General features: G+C 42.2%; 1 protein-coding gene across 1 annotated transcript in view; it reads right to left on the reverse strand.

Annotated features, from left to right (window-relative positions):
* The window catches only part of snx29 (sorting nexin 29), a 591,176-nt gene that overhangs the window by 173,952 nt on the left and 397,778 nt on the right, over window positions 1-19,446 (reverse strand). Inside the window, exon 18 of the mRNA XM_078240877.1 lies at window positions 8,683-8,764. Coding sequence (XP_078097003.1) covers window positions 8,683-8,764 — 82 coding nt within the window. The remainder of the gene's footprint in view (window positions 1-8,682; window positions 8,765-19,446) is intronic.

The raw sequence follows: 19,446 nt of genomic DNA on the forward strand, positions 1-19,446 counted from the left end.
AGAAAAATTGGATGGATGGATAAGGTGGCCTGAGGGAGGCTTGAAGAAAACTATATGGCTACGGTGACAAGGAACAAACATAGACTGCTCATGGTTCTCTTATTAAATATTTTTCTGCACAGGTTCTTGCCAATGGCTTTTATTTATTTTTTTGATTTGATTTGGTTTATTATTGTCACATGTGTCAGTATACAGTGAAAAGTATTGTTTCTTGTGCGCTAAACAGACAAAGCATACTGTTCATAGAGAAGGAAAGGAGAGGGTGCAGAATGTCGTGTTACAGTCATAGCTAGGGTGTAGAGAAAGATCAACTTAATGCAAGATAGGTCCATTCAAAAGTCTGATGGCACCAGGAGAGAAGCTGTTCTTGAGTCAGTTGGTACGTGACCTCAGACTTGTGTATCTTTTTCCCGATGGAAGAAGGTGGAAGAGAATATGTTCTATTTATAGGCTTACATTTTTTTCTAAACAAATAAATCAACCTGTAAATAATGATGTGCTATTTTCCATACTTTGAGGCAATGGGAGATGAAGTGAGTATGCGGCACATTCTCCAATGACTGCCAATCACAGATGGCAGAAAATAAGGACCAAGACTCAATTCACTGGAAATTCATCTGCAAACAAAAACTGTTCTCAAGTCAGTTACAAAAGAATGAACTGTTTGGTAAACACTTTGCTGGAAATGGAAGAATGTCAACTTACTTCCATGGGGGAAAAAAATCAACAGCGTAAAGTTGCGAAATACCGTACAGTACGATACATATGATTGCACCCAAAATTCTACGGTAATCCTACAAATTTACTGTAAACTATAGCACAATACACGAAAAATGGAAACCTCACTGCACACAGAAAGTAACAACTAATAATTGATAAAATAAGAATTAAAGTTACTTTCATTTGGGAGTAACCGTCCCAATAGTTCATTGAATTTTACATGGAATTATCTAACCGTATCACATTACAAAGTCAGCTCTGCGCCTTAGATCTCCTAACATTTATTACACCCAAAAGAAATTAAACCTCTATTCTAATTCCATAGCACGAGGCAGCAACTAAACACAGACTTCAACATTAACCCGCTGTCACTGAATCCAAACTTAGTACAACACATCTCTTCAGAACCTGGAGTCTGAAAAAGCAAATATGTTGCCTTTTCCAATTCCATCTCTTCTTGACTAAAAAGGGTTTCTTTCAGCAGATGCTGCTTACATATGGTTGCTGCACGTTTTAGTCAACACTCAAAAAGGTCCGTAATGTGTTGTTGCACCGCTGAGTGGCTCTGAGTGTTGTAATGATCTACAGCGTAAATTAGACTGGAAGGTGAAGAGACAGAACTGCATAGTGCACATGAGTCACACGGTGATCTTTGGAAAAGTTGGCGTCATGTTTATTTGAAATGGAAGCAAGGTCGAGGGCAATGATCTTCATTCAGAGTACGCTTACATAACTATGAACAATGGACCTCCGAGGAATTCCAATAAGACTTTTTAATCCTTAGAAATATAAATCTTCTAATCAAGTGGCGCCCTCGAGTCAAAGTGCAAAGAATCTAACGTTGACCATTTGATTAAGGAATAATCAACATTCTAAAAATAGAACTGTTTGCTGAACAAGGAACAATCATCAAAAATGATCGATTATCTGAAGCAAGAATTAATCATCACAAAATGGATATTTCATACATTTAGCTTACTGGCAAGGAATGCATTTATCTACACATGATTTTTAATTGGGGAGGTTAATGGCAAACTGTTGGTATCACCATTGGTATCAAGCATGTGCAGGGTTTGCTTCTTTATGCAAAGACTTCATTTTAAGATATTTCTGCCTATACAATTACATTTAAATGCTAAGCTTAAAATAATAACTAACTCAGTTTTAACTTGACCACATTTTAAGGCTCAGAGGGCATGCTGGATTAGCGAGGAAAATTGACAGCATTTTTGAAAGTACAATGCAAGCAAAAACAGGCTCTCTCATGAGCCAAACACAGTTATTCATAAACAACTTCTGCAAGTTGTTTCTCCAAGTTAGAGACAGCATGTGCCAAACAATTTCAATAACACATATATTATAGGTTTAGCCCTATGTTTTCAGTTTGGGTCAAGTCTGTTTTCGAGACCTGTTCAGTCTGTTTTGAGTTCTGCCTTGAGCAGTACAGGGCTGGCAGGAAAAGCCAGTAACTCTCTCTCTCTCCAGTTTTTTGCTTTCCGTAATGCATTAATTTTAAGTTCTGTTCAATAAAAGAAATTCAACTCCCTACTAGTGCCATCTCCATCTATTCAAAGGAATGAATGGATCCTACATTATCTCTCTGAAATTGAAAGTGACTTCAAAATCTAGCATGAGCATTGATTAATGCAACAATTCCTAAGTTGTCTTCTCTCATCCCTGCCACTCCACAGGCTGCACTGTGAACATCCTGCATTTCCCCCCACCCTCACGCAATAGCAGGAATCTTTAAAATCACATGAGATGGTAAGAACTTCCCCTCTTCTACTCTTATATTATTAGAAAGTCCAATAAACATTACCGTCTGCAGGACCAGAAGATCCTACCCTTTCTTTTTAAACAATTATTTTAAAGTTTTTTGATCATACTTCAGCTTTTACCTTCATCCACATGTCTGCCACAATTGTTTTGTTTTTCTGTATAATGTTTTCAAAAATGATTTGAATTTAGTGCTTTTCATTTCCTGGTTGGCTGTCTGTGTGAATGCTTCAATGCGCTTGGCTGTTTCGACAGCTTGATGACATAATTGCAACTCCAGGCTGGGAACGCCCTTTAAAGTACGTTGAATTCACTCCAGGGCAATATAATAATTGTTGACAAACATTTAGCATAACTAAAGCTATATTAAACATATGCTGCACTCTACGAAAACCTCAAGCAAAAGAAAAGATCACGGTTGAGTCAAACTGGTAATCCAAGGTCTTGAATCATTGGCCAACGTCATGTCGACTATGTAGCTGGTGTTTCACTTGAATTAAACCCCAGGAACACATGAATCCCACAAAGCATTTCACTGGGAAATTAGATAACACAAGAATTGCAGGCATTTGCAGTTAAGGAATTCATCAGTATTGGGATAGCTAAAACGTGAAAAGCAATAATTCAATATGAGTTTTTCTTTTGCATAAAATACTGAGGGCATTCAAGATATTTTAAATGTGATATAAAAGCATTAAACATACAAAGTTAAATCAGGTGTGAAACGAACAAACTTGCTGTGTCATGCTTTACTTTATAAGGTGAAGAGACTTGGGATATTTTATTCTATTAGTAAAATTGTAACCGTGGCCAGCACGGTGGCACAGTGGTTAACACTGCTGCTTCAACACCAGGGACCCGGGTTCAATTCCAGTCCCCGGTGACTGTGTGGGGTCTGCAAGTTCTCCCTGGGATCTGACTTGTCCGGTGGTAGCAGTATCTGGGTTCGTAACAAGAGGTAGTGGCAGCACAGGTAAACCTCCCCCGTTACCTGGATGAGGGCAGCTCCAACAAACAATACTCAAGAAGCTCTACATCATCCAGGGTAAAATAGCTTGCTTGATTAGCATCCCATTCATGAACATTCACTCCCTCCCCTACAAAGCACAGCAGTGTGTACCAAGATACACTGCAGGAACACACCAAGGCTCCTTAGACAGCACATTCCAAATCCACGACCGCTATCATCTAGAAGGACAAGGGCAGCAGATAAATGTGAACACCACCACCTGTAAGTTCCCTTCCAAGCCACTCACCATCCTGACTTTCAAATAGACTGCTGGATCAAAATCATGGAACTTCCTCCCTAACTGCACTTTATCACCTGGACTTCAGTCATTCAAGAAGGCAGCTCACCACCACCCTTTCAAGGATAATTTGGGATGGCGATGAATGCTGGTCTAGCCAGAGACACCCACATCCCATGACTGAATAAAGAAGAAAGCGTGTCCTGCTTCTTCCTCGAGCACTGAAAGGGATGATCGAGCTGGACTAGGACATCTCAGACTTGAATTGAATCGGTTGATGACACTGAACGATCTTGTATGTTGGCAGAAGAATCTTTTCCCTGGATTTTGGATTTGATTTGATTTGATTTATATATTGTCACATGTATTAGCATACAGTGAAAAGTATTGTTTCTTGTGCGCTACACAGGCAAAGCATACCGTTCATGGAGAAGGAAATGAGAGAATGCAGAAAGTAATGTTATAGTCATAGCTAGGGTGTGGAGAAAGATCAACTTAGTGCGAGGTAGGTCCATTCAAAAGTCTGATAGCAGCAGGGAAGAAGCTGTTCTTGAGTCGGTTGGTATGTGACCTCAGACTTTTGTATCTTTTTCCCAACGGAAGAAGGTGGAAGGGAGATTGTCCGGGGTGTGTAGGGTCCTTAATTATGCTGCCTGCTTTGCTGAGACAGCGGGAAGTTTAGACAGAGTCAATGGATGGGAGGCTGGTTGGATTGTGATGGATTGGGCTACATTCATGACCTTTTGTAGTTTCTTGCGGTCTTGGGCAGAGCAGGAGCCATTCCAAGCAGTGATACAACCAGAAAGAATGCTTTCTATGGTGCAGCTGTAAAAGTTGGTGAGGCTTATTATGCTGGAGCAGAAATTCAGATGCTGGAGATTTAGACTTCAGAGCTTTCTCAGCGGCAAGCCCACGCCTCCCCCATTCCTGAGCCTGCCGCAACATAATTGGGTTCAGTCAACCACCCATGGACCTGAGCCAGAGCCCCACCGACATCTGGACCCACCAGAGGGGGCACCGACACTAGGACTAAATCCAGCCCATTAACTCTGATTTTCTTTCGACAGATGCTCTCAGACCTGCTGAGAAATCTCAGCATTTTCCATTTTTATTACAGGATTTTTAATAACGCATAAATGAGTCAAGACCCATTCATTAAACAATGGGTGGATTAAACAACAAGTAGACAAATTAGACACTCATTCTGTAGCATTTCCAAAAACATTTACTCACCTAATTTGCTTTTTTGAAATGGCAATTTTCTTCCACTGGAAGTAAAATCACTCCAGACTATCATTTGGCAACAATATAAATTCAACTTGTTGTTGTACAATCATTATTAAACATCGAGGAAATTCTGGTCTCCAGGAAGAGGCATGCAGAGTGAATTAGATATCTCCAGGTATGCCTGAGTATCTCAGTATAAAAATAGCAATCTATTATATTCTTATTGATCATTAGTGTCTCTCTTCATATGGATGTTGGCTACTCTTAATATAGGCTTACAGCCTCACTTTCCCCATTAATCTACAAGAATAAAGGATCGCAAGGATGTGCAGAAAATGATTGAAAACAACTAAGTTGCAGAATATAAATGGGTGTTAAAAAAATGAAGTTACTGGGAAAATCCCCTAATCGCCACACTTCGGTGCCTGTTCAGGTACACCGAGGGAGAATTTAGCACGGCCAATGCACCTAACCAGCATGTCTTTCAGACTGTGGGAGGAAACTGGTGCACCCGGAGGAAATTCACGCAGACACGGGGGAGAACATGCAAACTCCACTCAGACAGTGACCCAAGCCGGGAATCGAATCGAGGCAGCAGTGCTAACCACTGTGTTGCGCCTACAAAGCCTGGCAGAAACAGATGTGCTCAAGAATGCCGGTTAAGAGAATTCGCTCTAGGAAACACTCTCTTTATTTAAAAAAAAGGGAGCAACAAATCTTTAAGCAACATAAATTTTAGCATTAAACAGCAGCTAGGAATGCCCATTAGGGACTTATTGAGGAGAACTAAACAGTCATATGACCTGCGTAGCTTATCAGCACATTTCAAGTGTTCTCGCCCTGATTTATTTTATCTACTGAAATTACTGAATGTTAAATCTCATCAATGCAACCGCAAGGATTCACTGATGACATGGGTGCTTTTTTAATTAATTTGTGGGACACGGGCGTCGCTGGCTGGCCAGTATTTATTGCCCATCCCTAGTTGCCCGAGGGCAGTTGAGAATCAACCACATTGCTGTGGCTCTGGAGTCACATGTAGGCCAGACCAGGTAAGGACAGCAGATTTCCTTCCCTAAAGGACAGTAGTGAACCAGATGGGTTTTTCCGACAATTGACAATGGTTTCATGGTCATCAGTAGATTCTTAATTCCAGATATTTTTTATTGAATTCAAATTCCACCAGCTGCCATGGCGGGATTTGAACCCCCAGAACATTAGCTGAGTTTCTGAATTAATAGTCTAGCGATAATACCACCAGGCCATCAGCTCCCCGTGCAAAGTGCAGCCCAAGAAATTAATGAAAAATTTTTCAAGTTGCCATTTTCAGAATTACTTCCTTCATTAATTCGTTTTCCAAATTCCCACTCCCACAATCTCCCCTCCAGCCATCAGGGTGAGTTAGTTCAGGCAATTGAATTTGCGATTGACATTGGTCATCGTCCCTTGATAAATGTTTCATTTTCTGATTCAGAGAAACAGAGTATGTGAGTGAGTAGGGCCTCAAGGCTTCAGTCTTCACTGGAATCCTCTTGAGGCAAAAATCAATGGCACAGTCACTAGGTCATGTCATTAAAATATTTGTCAGAACTGAAGTTGTACATGAATGTCCCACGATACTGTAAGGAGACAAACTTCCGCCCTGAAAATGTGCACATGAACAAATAATCCTTTTATAAAATGTGGCGAGAGGGATTGTGTGTGAACACCATCAGAATGCAAAGTATGTCTCCCCTCAAGAAGGAGGGAGCAGCAGTAATTGATCATGGGAGAACTGCAATCAAAATGGATTAAGAGACAAAAAAAATCAAAATAATAAAACAAAATCGAAAGAATAAAATCGGCAGAAATATCTATTTGATTTGAGTTATTAACATTCGGCGAAAAGTATTGTTTCTTGCACGTTATACAGAGCATACCGTTCATAGCGAAGGAAAGGAGAGAGTGCAGAATGCAGTGTTACAGTCACAGCTAGGGTGTAGAGAAAGATCAACTTAATGCGAGGTAGGTCCATCCAAAAGTCTGACGGCCCCATTCCTTGACAGTGCCAACATGGCAGTGCCCACTGGCAGTGCCAACCTGGTGCCAAAAGGGGTTCGCCCCAGTGTGAATCATGTTTCTCCACCTGGGCGCGTGAGGCCAGAGAATCGTTCCATTTAACTTAAAACAACTTTTTCACTTTTCCATGCATCATTGGTGAGGCTGAATTGGGAACACTGGCCAATTATATTCTCGATATGGAGATGCCGGCGTTAGACTGGGGTAAACACAGTAAGAGTTTTAACAACACCAGGTTAAAGTCCAACAGGTTTATTTGGTAGCAAATGCCATTAGCTTTCGGAGCGCTGCTCCTTCGTCAGATGGAGTGGAAATCTGCTCTGACGAAGGAGCAGCGCTCCGAAAGCTAATGGCATTTGCTACCAAATAAACCTGTTGGACTTTAACCTGGTGTTGTTAAAACTCTTACTGCAATTATATTCTCAGCGTACTACTCCCCGCACTGTTCACCTTAGAGTACGATCTCAAGTGTACATTCCATTGCTAGTTAGAGAATAAATTACATATTGTCCTGGTCAGTGTGGTAAACAGTGAGGAGAGTTGGCTCATTAAAATATCCATCTCCTCTTCATCTCATTGGCTGTAACAAGAAGGATTTAACCATTTAAGAGTTCACAATTTAAAACAAAAGTACATACACAATTCACTCCCACATCCTTTTAGTGAACAAAAATGCTGAAATGTGGTAAAAGGGTTAGATAAATATTTGATTAATAATATTAAACGGTGCAAAGAAATTGCACCTTTAAATATTCCACCTCCCACATATGCTGAAGGAGAGACTCTGGAATGTGTTAAGCACTTCCCATTCACAGAAATTACATCGAAATCAGCAAGATTGACATTAAGCACCCGAGCAGAAAGATTTAAATTAATATGTCGATTCGAAGCCAGAGAAAGATCCAGTGAGCAAAATTGGATACAATACCGAACTAGTGTAAGATTAACAAATTCCAGGGGCGGGATTTTACAGCCACACTCGCCCCAAGGCCAGAAATTCCTGCCAGAGGTCAATGAACCTTTGTGTGGTCCGCCCCTGCCCGCTACAACTCCCGTGGCGGGCGGGACAGGTGTCACATCGCTTCTTGTGCTTCCACAGCTGGGTAGTCAGTGGAGAGCGGCAACTCAAGGCTGGAAGAAGGAGATGTGAACATGGATAAATGCTCTTCCTTTTTTCCTGATTGTAGGAGGTACTTTTAAATAACTTTCCTTCCAGAATGCATGATAGGAGAGATTGTATATGGTCTGTTGAAGCAGAAGCCTAATGAGCCAAACTGTTTATCTTACATCCATTGTCCATAAGACGATAAGGTATAGGAGCAGAATTAGGCCACTCGGCCCATCGAGTCTGCTCCGCCATTCAATCATGGCTGATATTTTTCTTATCCCCATTCTCCTGCCTTTTCCCCAGAAACAAGAACCTATCTGTCTCTTGTCATCATATAATTTCTTCCACTAAGAACATGCAATATTTTTGATTCAGAGGACTTTATGTTTTTAAAGGGGGATGGAGATTGTGGGGGACAGAAAGGGACACTTTGTGGATATGTAGCACTGTGAAATAAAGGTTTATGGTGTAGATTTTAAAAGGTTTGCAAACAATGTACACAGTGAAGGTTTAATTTTGATTCGTGTCTGTATCTTTGTTTCATACCTGGTAAACATGGAAAGCATTAGCAGCTCGTCCACGCAGGAACACTGTCGGAATCCACACATTGATCAGCGCACAGTGAGCCCTGACAGAAACAAAATAGTCCCACAGTGAATTTCACAGGAAAGCGTAAAATTTACAAAACAATTTACAGGCAAAATAATCATTGAAACATAGAAGATAGGAGCAGGAGGAGGCCATTTGGCCCTTCGAGCCTGCTCCGCCATTCATCACAACCATGGCTGATCATCCAACTCAATAGCCTAATCCTGCTTTCTCCCCACAACCTTTGATTCCCATTCACCCCAAGTGCTATATCCAGCCGCCTCTTGAATACATTCAATGTTTTGGCATCAACTACTTCCTGTGGTAATGAATTCCACAGGCTCACCACTCTTTGGGTGAAGAAATGTCTCCTCATCCCCGTTCTAAATGGTCTACCCCAAATCAAAAGGATGCAGTTCATTTAGGACAATTTCAGAGAACGTCTTAAATAATCGGAGCAGGATATGCGGCATGACAACAGCACTTGTCCCACTTCATTCCGAAACTAATTTATTTGGAAAAATTGCTAACTTGGCGCTTTCAGCAAAAGTAATGGAAAATGTTGCACATTACACAGCTGACACTAAAACATTCTGTCAGAGGCCTGTATTCTGCTAATGGTGTTAATACTGCAAACAGAATAAAGGATCTTCAACATCACTTGAATTTAAAGATTTGGAAGGAATCAATGAATGAAAGCAAACATCAGGAGATCCTACAGTTGAAACCTGACGAACGTGGGCCAATTTCAATAATTCACACTTCATATATAATAAAAGAAGCATGCCTGTAGTAGAAATTGCTGTTCATTTCTCGTAACATTTCATTTAAAGCAGCTTGTAGGCATTCCATATTCATGATTTCTGAAACATTGCCTCAAGTGCCAACTACCAATTCTTCAGTTGTTTTAAGTGCATCTATTGTTTCCAAATATGTTCGACACGGTACTTATTGCGAGAAGGATTTCTGAGATTGACAGAAAGCGTAACCCTGCTGAGAGAGATACTGGAGGTAGATGAAGTCAACATTGTAATAAAGTTCCAGAATGCGATGGGTTATCCTTCTGTCACAGCAGGGATAGAAATGGATTTGAAAAGCAGCTACATCCTTAAGTATGGATATTAACAGTCACGCTGAATAATAGACGTCTACCCACTGATAATGTAAAACAACTCTCTGTGATAATACTGCAGTTAACACTCATTTTAACTTAGTTACAGCTGGAGTATTATCTTGAAATAAAATTGTTGTACCGCTCTGTGGTTCTAACTTAAAACATTCTGTCATGATAGATTTTGAAAACGGCTTCAGTAATAGGCAACGTGCACTTGTCACCTCAATGATGGGATATGCGTTTGACTTTCTGGGCCACTGATCCCAAACACAGCTTCATTTCTGAGGGGTGCTGACAAGACCCAATGTGCAAGAAGGGGAAAAGAAAACTTGGAAGGGTTGAAACTGTGCACTCTGTAGGACTGTGCAGTCAGCAGCCCAAGTGATGATGCACACCTTAACCTCCAAGAAAACCGTCCACAAGGATCTGGGGTTCTTTGCAGCGTGGAATTCACTTTGCCCCAATATTAACTTGTGACTGCCACAAAGTCAAGGGCATTACTGCTTCCAGTGATGACATCATACAGGTTAAGCAACGAATCACAGTAGAGAATTCCCACAGACAGCAAATCATGAAGTAAAGGGCCAGAGGGATTGCTTAATAGAACATAGAAAGCCACAGCACAAACAGGCCCTTCGGCCCACAAGTTGCGCCGATCACATCCCCACCTCTAGGCCTATCTATAGCCCTCAATCCCATTAAATCCCATGTACTCATCCAGAAGTCTCTTAAAAGACCCCAACGAGTTTGCCTCCACCACCACCGACGTCAGCCGATTCCACTCACCCACCACCCTCTGAGTGAAAAACTTACCCCTGACATCTCCAGTTGTGGTTTTAGAATATTACTAAAAACTCAGCTACACCTCATTAACAAACCATGCGGCCGGGGGGGGGGGGGGATTCACAGCCATATTTTGGCCTGAAAAGGTAATCTTGTCAATTCACTGATTTTTAAAAGCTCATTCTGTGGAGGCACCAAGCATTTCCCATTTACCTGTGGAGACCAGAGGCTGCTGTTAGTGGCACAGGATAATGAGAGCAAACGCTGACTGTTGCAGGACCATTACAACTGAAAAATCCACATGCAAAGTTCCAGATACAGGTGCCGCCAGCCCGGCAATATTTTGTCTATTCTCCCCCCTACCGTCAATATAGGACAGACGGCAATCAAAGGATGACAAGAGTAAAATTCAGGAATCTTACCCCAAATTTGAGGAGGAAGAAAAGAAACAATTTGACACCATAAAAACAAGTAAGAAGCAATGAGCACTGAAGTAAGGGGCAGCATGGTGGCATAGTGGTTAGCGCTGCTGCCTCACAACCCCAGGGACCCGGGTTCGATTCCCGGCTTCAGTCACTGTCTGTTGGAGTCTGCACGTTCTCCCTGTGTCTGCGTGGGTTTCCTCCCACAGTCCGAAAGACAGCTGGTTAGGTGCATTGGTCATGCTAAATTCTCCCTCAGTGTACCCGAACAGGCGGCAGAGTGTGGCGACTTGGGGATTTTCACAGTAACTTCATTGCAGTGTTAATGTAAACCTTATTTGTGGCTAATAAATAAACTTTTAACTTTATAATGAAAAGTGGATGTGGTCGCGAGTGTGAAAAGTGAGACAATTCATCAGTGTTAATGCAACTCCAGAAATAGTGCTGCAATGCAACCCAGTACAATGTGTTGAATACCTCATACTAGGATTGCAGCAATCCATTGGGGTGATAAATGATCTGCTGCAATTGGACTGGGACAAAAGCTATACATAATGAGACAGCAATGTTACTGGATGAAGCGAATACAATCCAATGGGCTGAACAATTATACATTGTACTTGAGCTAATATGTCCAGTATAGTGAGAAGCAATGCAGTAGCACTGCAAGAATAGTACATTAGAAGAAAAATATTGGATTATCTGACTAAATACAATGAAAATTGGTCCAAGTCACTCACACTAATGTAACTCAACACAATGCAATCAGGCTGTTGTAATAAAATTTCATGAGTCACAAGCCACCAAAGCAATTGCAATGTAAATGAAGAGATATGTGACAAGTGCTGTGAATAAAGAATTTAAATATGAAAGGATGTGAATAACAAGATGCAAAACAAGGACTTCTGACAAGATCTGAAGTGACAAGCCAGAGCAGAAGAAAGCTGCAACTGAGATGCAAGACAATGGACTTCAAAGCAAAGCTTCATAAGTGATGAGTGGCAAAGGGAGCAGGAATGCAAATAGGACAGAGACTCAATGTGATAATTACAGACAGACTAATAATGAGTTCGGCCAGCAAGAGAAACTCACAACAATGAGAACAATATCACATTTTATAAGGCGGCAAATATACATTTGCTGCAATCAGTTTGTAGACAAACAATTGGGAAAACCATTTTCCAGGGTTAGTTTACTGTTTAATTAGTCAGAGATATGATGTTACTGGAAATGTGATTTAATTAATTACTTCGCGAAAGACACAAAAGTCTCTTTGTTATTGATAACAGAATTTAGCTTACGCTAGGAAACAGAATGTTGTCAAAACCATGATACTTGTCAAGTTAGGAAGTGAAAGCTAAGTCATTTTTGATTACATTCTCTCTTCCACGTTCTTCCGTCGGGAAAAAGATACAAAAGTCTAAGGATACGTACCAACCGACTCAAGAACAGCTTCTTCCCTGCTGCTGTCAGACTTTTGAATGGACCTACCTTGCACTAAGTTGATCTTTCTCTACACCCTAGTTATGACTGTAACACTTCACTCTGCACTCAATCGTTTCCTTCTCTATGAATGGTATGCTTTGTCTGTATAGCGCACAAGAAACAATACTTTTCACTGTATGTTAATACATGTGACACTAATAAATCAAATCAAAGTAGGTCAAAAAGTCATTACTTATGCTCAGGTATGCTGCTGTCTACTGCAAGAAATGTTACAGCTCGCATGACTGCCTGAAAGATGAAAATCATATCATAGAATCATAAAATCCTTACAGTGCAGAAGAAGGCCATTCAGCCCATTGAGCCTGTACTGACCACAATCCCACCCAGCCCATATCCCTGCAACCCCATGTATTTACCCTGCTAATCCCCCCAACCTACACATCTTGGGGCACTAAGGGGCCAACCAACCTAACCTGCACATCTTTGATCTGTGGGAGGAAACCGGAGCACCCAGAGGAAACCCACGCAGACACGGGGAGAACATGCAGACTCCACTCAGGCAGTCAGGCAGTCACCCCAGGTCGGAATTGAACCCGGGTCCCAGCAGTGCTAACCACTGTGCCACCTTAATCAATAGATTAAAGGATAAGATTCAGGACCAACAGTCAATCAAATACTGAAAGTTGTGACAAATCCAAATACCTATTAGTTCAAATGAAAATGAAAAGTGAATAACATCCCACTGCAGAATTAGCGCAAAGCAATAATAAAGTAAAGCTCAAGTAACAATTTCAGAAACTAACATCTTAAATTGAGGAAAGAACAAGTGGACATTATTGTGAATATAATTAAATACTCAGAACAATGGACAGAAAACAAGAAACTGTAAGACTAGTATGGCAATAATGTCACGCACAGGAATTCAGCAAAACCAACAAATAAAAAAGAAGGAAAATGCAGAGAAAAGCTCTGGCAGATTTGGGTAAGCTGACCTTCCACCAAAATGGATTCAATCAAAACGTGACAAATCCTCCAGCTAATGAAAAGGTTTCCAGCAGATTCTGAAATTAAAACCTGAAACTTTGAGTTATTTAATGTGACAAGCTAGCAAATTGGCAGCAATTACCCAACATAACTGGAGTCCAGAAATACTGAGGCAAAAACAATGCTGAGTTTCAACACATGCGCGTCAATCACTACCAAGCAAGGAAATTACTGAAGACAGCATCTGACCTGAAAGCAAAACTCCGCCTGAAACAGAGAAGACAAAGAACAAAGAAAATTACAGCACAGGAACAGGCCTCCAAGCCTGCACCGACCATGCTGCCTGACTTAACTACAACCCCCTAAAGACTTTGTGGGATATGCCAGGTGATTGGTCAAATGTCTAAATCGAAATAAAATTTACTGCGGAATTTAATGTTACTTTTCTATTAATAAGAAATTATGGTGTGTCATTCTGTTACTGAAACAGATCACAGAGTGTCATTTAGAATGCTGTTCGTACAGTGTGATAGATCCCAGCTGGAAGATCGGAGTTATACTGTTAATGTTACCAAACAAATCTGCTGGGGAATGAGTAAAGGGTGTATCTGCCCTGCCAGCTTGAAGCAAACTCACAGCAACACAAGAAATAGAAGCAGGAGTTGCCCACCAGGCCCTTCAAGTCTGCCCCGCCATTCAACACAAGTATGGCTGATCTATACCGGCCTCAACTCCTTTTCTGTGCCATTTCCCCATTGCCCTGTATGGGGTAGCACAGTGGTTAGCACTGCTGCCTCACAGCGCCAGGGACCCAGGTTCGATTCCTGGCTTGGGTCACTGTCTGTGTGGAGTCTGCACGTTCTCCCCGTGTCTGTGTGGGTGTCTTCTGGTGCTCAGGTTTCCTCCCACAGTCCGAACGACCTGCTGGTTAGGTGCATTGGTGATGCTAAATTCTCCTTCTGTGTACCCGAACAGGCGCCGGAGTGTGGCGACTAGGGGATTTTCACAGTAACTTCATTGCAGTGTTAATGTAAGCCTACCGGTGACACTAATAAATAAACTTTAAACTTATTCTTTGATCTATCAAATATTTATCCACCTCCACTTTAAATACTTCTAATGATCCAGCCTCCAACACCCTTTGGGGCAGAGAATTCCATCCGCGAGAAGAAATTTCTACACACCTCAGTTTTAAATGACCGGCCCTTTATCTTGCAGCTTTGTCCCCTTGTTCGCGACTCTCCCACGACTGAAAACATCTCACCATCTATCCTGTCAAGCCCCTTCAGGATCTTATATGTTTGAATAAGGTCACCCCTCACTCTTCTAAACTCCCAGGAATATAGACCCTGACTATTTAGTCTCTTGATAGGACAACCCTCTCATCCCAGGAATTAGCCTGGGGAATCTCCTGTGGACTGCCTCCAATATTACCATATCCTTTTTAAGGTAAGGGGGTCAAAACCGTACACAGTATTCCAGGTGAGGCCTCACCAACACCCTGTACAATTGCAACAAAACCTCCCAATTTTTAAACTCCAAACCCTTTGCAAAAAGGTCAAAATGCCGTTTGCCTTCTTAACTACTTGTAGGACCTGCTTGCTAGACTTTCGTGATTCATGCACAAGAACACCCAGATCCCTCTGTACTTCACTCACCTTCAGTCCCTCTCCATTCAGATAATAATCTGTCTTTTAACTCCTCCTACCAAAGTGCATGACCTCCCACTTCCCCACATTAAACTCCATTTGCTAGGTTTTCGCCCCGTCCTCCAATATATCTATATCCCGTTGCGGGATCACAGTATCCTCATCACAACCTGCCTTTCCACCTATCTTTGTGTCATCGTCAAATCTGGAAACCTTATTTCACTCTCCTATGGAATAAACTTGCATCAAAGGTTCCCCCATCACATTTTCTGCATCATACACAGAGTCGGTGTAGTAGATTGGGTGGAAACGAGGGTTTCTTTTGTTGTCAGTGTGCTCAGAATTCAGACACTCACATTGATGCACATCCAAAATCACCTTGTCCTGACACAAAGGCAGCAGTTCAATGATGCTGAAAAAGGAGCAGTAAGTTGTTGTAGTTATACCATTAAAGTGATTATGGCGGAGTGTAAATGACACAAACAAAAGTCAGGCAACATTCTGAAGTAAAATCACCTTTTCAAATAAACTTCAAAAAGGTCTGTAGAAGGATCATTTAGATCTGAAACATTAACTCTGTTTTTCTCCACAGACTCTGCCAGACCTGCTGAGTTTATCCAGCTTTTTCTGTTTCTATTTCAGATCTCCAGCATCCACAGAATTTAGCTTCTGTTCAAAAAAATGCCACTGGGATCAATATTTTTGGACATCTTTCCGGCTGACTTCATCCGCATTATTTCATACAATACTTTTGAGCTAAATGATGGAATTTTTGGCTCCCCCCTGGGCAGCAAGCAGGTTCGGGGATCTAAAACTGAGCACCATGGCAGCAGCAATATGTCCCTCACCATTTTCCACATCTATCGACTTCTCTTGGGATTTAACCCACGCTGGAGGAAGGGTCGAGTGATTCACTCACCCATGTGTCAACTAAGGCCCTAAGGAGCCAATTAATGGTTACTTAAAGACTTCTTCCTGCCACTGTTAGGATTTAACCCACAGCAGAAGGTGTTAGCACCATGTGGTGCGGTTACCTAGTGGCCATTTTATTATCTTTTTTAAATTTGATTTATTATTGTCACATGTATTGGATACAGTGAAAAGTATTGTTTTTTGCGCGCTATAGAGACAAAGCATTCCGTTCATAAAGTACATCGGGGAGAAGGAAAGGAGAGGGTGCAGCTAGGGTGTAGAAAAGATCAGCTTAATTTTGTGTACTGGTGGGGCCTCCTATTCGGACACCCTGTGCCCAACGGAATTCTCTGCTCCCCTCCTGCATTCCACCCTCTGTCCTGACAAACCATGGCCTGCAACTCTCTCACCAGGCTCTGTCCGCCTGGCCCTAGTGAATCCCTCGGACGCGCCTTGAAGTCCAGGTCCTTTTATAAGGGACCGCCTGCAATCCCAGTGGTGCTCATCACCCACAGTTGCACTGCTGGGTCTACAGAGGGTTTGATGGGCTGGCAGCACTTGGGGCTGGAGCCTCCTCACAGATAGATAGAAGTTGTGATGGCCCAACAGCTGTGAAATGGGGAACCCAACCCGATCAAGTGAAAGCAGGTTCACCCTTGACTTTTTAGATGGCACAGCAGCACCACCAACTCTGCATCAATCTTCCACTTGAAATGTTCAGTTCATTCAGTGACCTTTTGATCTTAACACAAACAAGTCAGTAGAGCACAATTAGGATGGGAAAGAAATCATGGAGTGTATAGTTTTGATCAATTCCTTGTGTTTTAAATCTGTTTTAATGCCCCATTCTAGTCAATGACGGCTGCTAATGCCCCAGCTCCATTTTTCCCCATGACCTATTAGACTTCCTACCAATCACTCAATCATAATTATAGAGTTGTGATGACAAGATGACCAAGGTTGAGACCTGAACATTGATATTTCAAAAAGACAGGACGCTAGGAAATGGCAGGGTAACTCTGTTAATTAGGGACATCATTCGTCCAGTAGTGAGAAATGACCTTAACTCAAAGCACCAAGATGTAGGATCAGTTTGGGTAAAGATAAGAAATAGGAAAGGTACAAGGTTGTTTGTGGGAGCAGCTTTTAGGCTCTCTAACAGTAGTTATACCGTCAGACAGAGTATACAGAAAGAAATAAATGGGGCCTGGAGGAAATAATCATGTGTTAGGAGGATCGGCAAATCTGATTCTGATTCATATCCTGGAAAATGAATTCGAGTATATTTGGGACAATTAAGCATTACGATCTGAAGCCAACCAGGGAACAGGCTATTCTCGTCCTGCTAATAAGCAATGAGATATGAATAATCAATAACCTCATGGTAATGGTACCTCTAGGTGACAGCGATCATTACATGATAGAATTTCACCGAATAAAAGCAAATAGGGCGGCATGGTGGCATAGTGATTAGCACTGCTGCCTCACAGCGCCAGGCACCCGGGTTCGATTCCTGGCTTGGGTCACTGTCTGTGTGGAGTTTACACATTCTCCCCATGTCTGCATGGGTTTCCTCCAGGTGCTCCGGTTTCCTCCCACAGTCCAAAGATGTGCGGGTTAGGTGGATTGGCCATACTAAATTGCCCCTTAGTGTCAGGGGGACCAGCTAGGGTAAATGCATGGGGTTACGGGGATGGGGCCTGAATGGGATTGTGGTCGATGCAGATTCGATGGGCCGAATGGCCTCCTTCTGCACTGTCGGGATTCTATGATTCTAAAACACTGTGGATGCTGGAAATCTGAAACAAAAACAGAAAATGCTGGAAAATTCAGCAGATCTGGCAGCATCTCTGGAGAGAGAAATAGAGTTAACATTTCGAGTCCATGGGACTCTTCAGATAGAATTTCATGTTCAGTTTGAAGGGGATAAGTGTGGATCTAAGACTAATACTTTAAACCTGAGTGGAGGTAATTATAAAGGCATGAAGAAGACAGAGCGAGGCAAAGTAAATTGAGAACTTAGGTTAAAAGGTATGGTGGTAGAGATACAGTGGCAGACGTTTAAGTAAATATTGAATAACTCTCAGCAAAGATTTATTCCAGTGAGAAGAATTCTTGGGTAAACATACACTACCCGTGACCAAAGGGAGTTAAGGATAGTATCAAATTGAAAGGAAGACTGTACAAATGTACAAAGATTAGTGGTAGATCAGAAAGATTTCAGCAAGGCCTTTGACAAGGTCCCTCATGGGAGGTTAGTCAGGAAGGTTCAGTCGCTGGGTATACATGGGGAGGTAGTAAATTGGATTAGACACTGTCTCAATGGAAGAAGCCAGAGAGTGGTTGTGGAGGATTGCTTCTCTGAGTGGAGGTCTGTGGCTAGTGGTGTGCCGCAGGGATCGGTGTTGGGTCCATTGTTGTTTGTCATCTATATCAATGATCTGGATGATAATGTGGTAAATTGGATCAGCAAGTTTGCTGATGATACAAAGATTGGAGGTGTAGTGGACAGTGAGGAAGGTTTTCAAAGCTTGCAGAGGGATTTGGACCAACTAGAAAAATGGGCTGAAAAATGGCAAATGGAATTTAACGCAGACAAGTGTGAGATATTGCACTTTGGAAGGACAAACCAAAGTAGAACGTACAGGGTAAATGGTAGGATTCTGAAGAAACCATAGAATCCTACAGTGCAGAAAGAGGCCATTCGGCCCATCAATCCCACCCAGGCCCTATCCCCACATCTTTACCCACTAATCCCTCTAACCTATGCATCCCGGGACACTAAGGGCAATTTAGAATGGCCAACCAACTTAGCCCGCACATCTTTGGACTGTGGGAGGAAACCGGAGCACCCGGAGGAAACCCACGCAGACACAGGGAGAATGCGCAAACTCCACACAGACAGTGAGCCGAGCCGGGATTCGAACCCAGGTCCCTGGAGCTGTGAAGCAGCAGTGCTAACCACTGTGCTACCGTGCCGCCCATGAAGAGTGCAGTTGAACAGAGGGATCTGGGAATACAGGTACAGAATTCCCTAAAAGTGACGTCACAGGTGGATAAGGTCGTAAAGAGTGCCTTTGGTACATTGGCCTTTATAAATCGGAGTATCGAGTATAAAAGTTGGAGTGTTATGGTAAGGTTATATAAGGCATTGGTGAGGCCGAATTTGGAGTATTGTGTACAGTTTTGGTCACCTAGTTACAGGAGGGATGTAAATAAGGTTGAAAGGGTGCAGAGAAGGTTCACAAGGATGTTGCCGGGACTTGAGAAGCTGAGTTACAGACAGAGATTGAATAGGTTGGGACTTTATTCCCTGGAGCGTAGAAGATTGAGGGGAGATTTGATAGAGGTGTATAAGATTTTGATGGGTATAGAGTGAATGCAAGCAGGCTTTTTCCGCTGAGGCTAGGGA

This window comes from Mustelus asterias, chromosome 23 (assembly GCF_964213995.1).
Source record: "Mustelus asterias chromosome 23, sMusAst1.hap1.1, whole genome shotgun sequence".
Lineage (NCBI taxonomy): Eukaryota > Metazoa > Chordata > Chondrichthyes > Carcharhiniformes > Triakidae > Mustelus > Mustelus asterias.